Source organism: Marmota marmota, unplaced genomic scaffold, assembly GCF_001458135.2.
Source record: "Marmota marmota marmota unplaced genomic scaffold, marMar, whole genome shotgun sequence".
In the NCBI taxonomy this organism is placed as follows: Eukaryota; Metazoa; Chordata; class Mammalia; order Rodentia; family Sciuridae; genus Marmota; species Marmota marmota.
The window spans coordinates 56,003-61,017 of NW_026005674.1; the positions used below are offsets into that span (position 1 = coordinate 56,003).

The following is a 5,015-nucleotide window of genomic DNA, read 5'->3' on the forward strand; positions in this document are numbered from 1 at the left end:
CTCAGACTCAAAGTTTCAACAATATTCTTTAGAGCAAAGATTCCAAAGTCAAAATTGGTACTTGATTGCAAATTGGTGGTGACACAAAGATGTGTGAAGAGAGATTTTGATTGGTTTTAGTGTTTCCAGGAAAAATCAAATAAACAAATAAATAAAATTCAAATGAATAAATAAAATCAAATAAATAAATTAGCAAATAAAATCTATCAATTAATATAAAATGTAAAAGAAACACAAACCACACAATGAAGCGCATGTTCAGAATGACAGAAGTTGTGTGGGAGGACTATGTAGAATTCTGAGTACCATTCTATTTTAAAATATTTTAAATAATTGTTAAATTTACTCAGTATTTATTACTGCTATGACTTTTTGACACTTTGCATGAATTAAGTTTATTTAATTGTCACTGAACATGTCAGAAGTGATTGAGAAACGTACAGGTAAGGTAAAGAGCAGAGTGTCATGAACAGCAAGTGAATAAAACAAACCTTCAAACTAAGAAAGTGTGGCTCCAGAGTTTACATGGTCAAAAGCCACAAAGAAACTGGGAATGCAGGAGATTGTTACATAGAATTGAATGCAAGATTTTGCCAAGAGCCTGGATCAAGCTGAAACTAGGTTATGTGAACGTTTAGTATTTATTAAATAATTTGGTAATTATTTATTTATTGGAGAATTGTTCTACACAGGAAATACTACAATAATTTCTTCATGCTAATATATACGTTTTCAACTTTTCAAATAATAAATAATATTTTAATTCCCTAATTATGTTTTCAGGCATATATGTATATATGTGCAGTGAAAATCTACAAAATTTTCCATTCTTACTATATGTGTAGCTTTTCATTTATATGAAATGTATTCATATAAAATACATTTAATAAGAGAGTTTGTGAAAATATCTGTAACACACACAAGGTTCCATGAGCTACAGAAGTTGAATCTAAATGTTCTTTTTTGAGACAATGTGGGCTACACTGTACATAAATTCAGCTAGAGAGGCAGTCAGTCACACATGAACTGCACATTAGGGAGAAGTTATTTAATATGGTAACTCTTTAGTAAGTTTCCAGCACAGAAAGTCACTGCCCTTGGATTTTTTCATTAGAAATGTTGTTCTTGCCTCAGTAGTCTCCTCAGGGCTCCTTTCACATCCTTGTTCCTCAAGGTGTATATGAGGGGGTTGAGGGTGGGAGTCACAACAGTATAAAAGAGTGTGAGGAACATGCCCTGGCTGTGGCCAAAGGATCTCTGTGGTTGGATGTATATGACTGAGCTGGTCCCAAAATAAAGGGACACCACTAGTAGATGAGAGCCACAGGTCCCTAAAGCCTTGCACCAAGCTTGGGATGACTTAATTTTTATCACAGCATGTGGGATAAATTCATAGGAGACAGACATCAATGCCATGGGAAGGAGGAGGAGAACTAATGTAGCCACAAAAAGCTGGACTTGGTTTGCATGGATGTCAACACATACCAATTTGATCATGGCAGGCACTTCACACAAGAAGTGGTGGAGGCAACGGTGCCCACATCTAGGAAGTCGCAGGGTGATGGTGCTTTGGATCAGAGTGTTTCCCACTCCACTGAGCCAGGCTATTCCTGCCAGGGCCTTGCAGAATGATGGGTGCATGACAGTCGTGTAATTGAGAGGTCTGCAGACAGCCACATAGCGGTCAAATGCCATGATAGTAAGGAGAACGCACTCAGTGGAACCTAAGGAGAGGGACACATAGAGTTGTAGGACACAGCCGGTGGATGTGATGGTCTTGGCTGGTCCTCTCAGGTTCCACAACAGCTGGGGCATGATGCTGGTAGTGAAGGCAAGGTCAAGAAAGGAGAGATTAGTGAGGAAGAAGTACATAGGTGTGTGGAGTTTGGAATCCAGGCAGGAGACTAGGATGATGGATGTATTGCTCACAAAGGTCAGAAGACAGGATATCAAAACTACCACAAAAAGGATGATTTCCAACTGGAGCTGGTCGGAGAATCCAAGCAAAATAAACCCTCCCTCAGAGGTTTCATTGTTTTCTTCCATCAGTCTTCAAAGGCAAAAGAAAAAAATAGAAATTCAATCCAGAGAAGTATCATTATTACTATTTACCTACAACATTTGAGATAAAATCTTAGGTAAGATTTTTAACCAGTAAAGTTACACAGAAAAGAAAAGATATAATTGTTAAAAGACATTTAGGAACGTCTTTTAATAAAAAGGCATTTTTGTGTCATTTTTTGGTCACATTAACTATTTGACACCTCCTCTTTTTTTTCATGAACTGTCTCTTCCCCCTATTTGTCAAAAGTTATTATTGACAATCTACTTAAGAAAAGCTTCCATGTGGTCGCAGTGACAAAAATCTAACATACCACTCAAACCTGATAATAACAACTTAGAGGAGGAAAAGTTTATTTTGAGCTTACAGTTTCAGAAATTCAGTCCACAATCAGCCAACTCCCTGGTTCTAGACTTGAGGTGAGGTGGAACATCATGGAAGGAGGGCATGATGGAGGAAACTTGCTACTTCATGGTGTCTGGGATGCAGAGAGAGAGAGAGGAGCCAGGGGGACAAGATATAATCCTCAAGGGCACATCAACAGTGACCCACCTCCAGCCATACCCCTCATACCTAAAGTTACCACCCAGTACAGTGGACCTTTCAGTGATTCATTCATAAAATAGATTAGGCTACATTTCTAATAATCTAATCATTCCACCTCTAAATGTTCCTGCATTACCACAGGAGCTTTTGGAAAACTCTTCATATCCAAACTATAACAGTGGCAATTTAAGTGGGAGGGAGTAACAGGTGCATGCTGAGACTAATTTTAGGCTATTATTGAATGGATTGTTGGTGATCATTGTTCATAGTAATAGAAATTGCAATAAAAAATAGTGGATAACAGTGAAGAATTTTGTCGGGAAAATAACTAGAATGTGTTTTGTGTCTTTTTTTGTCTCACAGACAAGGTGAATTCTGATGATGTTTCTTACATTTAATTAATTGATATGAGTGATATGGGGTTATACACAGGTGTCAATATAGAAGGAACCTAAATAAAGCTACATTTTCTTTAATAACATACTTAGGAGTGCTTACATAAAATCTTTTACCTCTTAAAAGTGATGAAATAATAGGTCATATATACCTATGAAAACACAAGCAGAAAATCTCAGATGTGCACACATATTTTGAGACAGATAAGCATGAGATATTTTTGATAAAAATAAGGGGGAAATCTATAACCAATTCCTTTAAAGACAAGGTGCTTGCAGTTTTTTTAAATCATGAGAAGGCAAATCATATCTTGTTCAACTCACTTTGCATTGCTCTGCTTAATAAATAAAAGGAGATTGGATCATAGAACAATCCTCCCTGCCTCTTCACTTACTATTTTTGTATGATGTTATCATTTGTGCTCCTAAATTTTCTGCTCTCATGATAGCATCTTCTTGATTCATTTACTTTTAGGAATAATGAAGGATCATTTTTTTTTGTTTGTTTTATTCAGATGTGTTTGTATTCAAACAGTAAAATTGTGTCTGGAATGCAGGGGGAATAATGTCTTAATGCTTTAAATTCTGGACCTAAATTATAGATATGCATAGCTAATAAAGAATTCTACTCAGAAAGCCTGAATATTATGCTACACAGAGTTACACATTCTGCATATTCCTAATGCTGCTTAACATAAAATGGTAATTTGTCTCAGACTGTTATGTTTTTAGTTTGAGTTACTAAAGTAACTAATTCAGTAGTTTAAACAAATGCTCATATCTAATAGAAGCATAAGTTTTTTCCATTTCCTTGAGAAAATAACACAAAGTACATACTTTTAAAAACTTTAGAATCATCTTAAATTTGAACTCTTTCAGAATGTAATGTTTTCTTAAATATGAGTTTATTCATAAGCATAAATCCAGAAATTCCCAATTTTCTATATTTGAAAATTACATAATTTCACAGGATGTTAGGTTTAAAAGCAACTTTATATATAAAATTTTAGTTTGTTTCCTTTTTTAAGATTTTAAATGCAGAATCAAGTATGCAACACATCTGTTGAAATTAATAGAATTCAAAAGTGCTGTTAAAATCAATTGAATTTATAACCTGATTATATAATATTAAGATCATTTTTGTTTCTGCTATTCATATCCCACATTATTTACAGTGATTTTTTACAGCTATACTGAAGTACTATTGATAAATATAAATTAAATATATTCATAATATACATGATGTTTGATACATGTAGACATTGTAATATGATTACCACAAAATAGCAATTTAATTTTAATTTTATATAGGGAAATAACATTTGTGTATGTGCTTATGAGTCTACAAGAATCTTAAATGTGTAGGAATAATCTAATTATTCCTCTCACATTTTACTATTACAATACTCAAAATATTGTTAAAACCTTTGGATTAGAAGTAATTTTTCAAGAAAAGCTTTCCACTTCTACCCATGCATTATTCTAATTTTTTATTCTGATTAGGTTATTAGGTTGAAGAGTAACTATTCTATCCAATCTCCTGAGAACCAGCTCCTAACTCTGAAATGGGATGTGTAGGATTTTGCTTTCTCCACAGTTCAAGTCTGACTTGTGGCTTGAATGAAGTCACTGAACAAGACCTAGAAAGGAGAGTGGTCAGAAATGTGTGTGTGGGTGTGTGTGTGTGTGTGTTGAAACCAAATTAGAATTGTAAAAACCTATCTTTTCAAATCTTATGTATGAACAAAGGACTGAAGTACTATTTGGAAAATAATTGTCGAGAGAAAAATCCTTTTTTCTTTTGGCAAAAAGATGAAGAAATTTATACTCCCCAAGCCTTTTAATGGTCGTTCTTATTGTATTGATACAGTTATTTTTAATGAACATGCAGAGGGAGAGACACAGTGACTCAATCAGGGAAGTAGCTAACTAAGTTGGTGCTGACTAGTGTGATTAGAGGCAGCTCAGAGTGGGAAGACATGGCGATGCAAGACATTTAGAGGGTTACTTAC

At 34.5% G+C, this 5,015-nt stretch overlaps 1 protein-coding gene across 1 annotated transcript; it reads right to left on the minus strand.

Moving 5' to 3' along the window:
• Nucleotides 1-1,088: 1,088 nt before the first annotated feature.
• Nucleotides 1,089-2,046, minus strand: LOC107160803 (olfactory receptor 2G3-like). The gene is given in 2 exon segments (XM_015507420.1): nucleotides 1,089-1,127; nucleotides 1,129-2,046. Coding segments are annotated over 2 exon segments (957 nt in total).
• Between the last annotated feature and the right edge of the window lie 2,969 nt (nucleotides 2,047-5,015).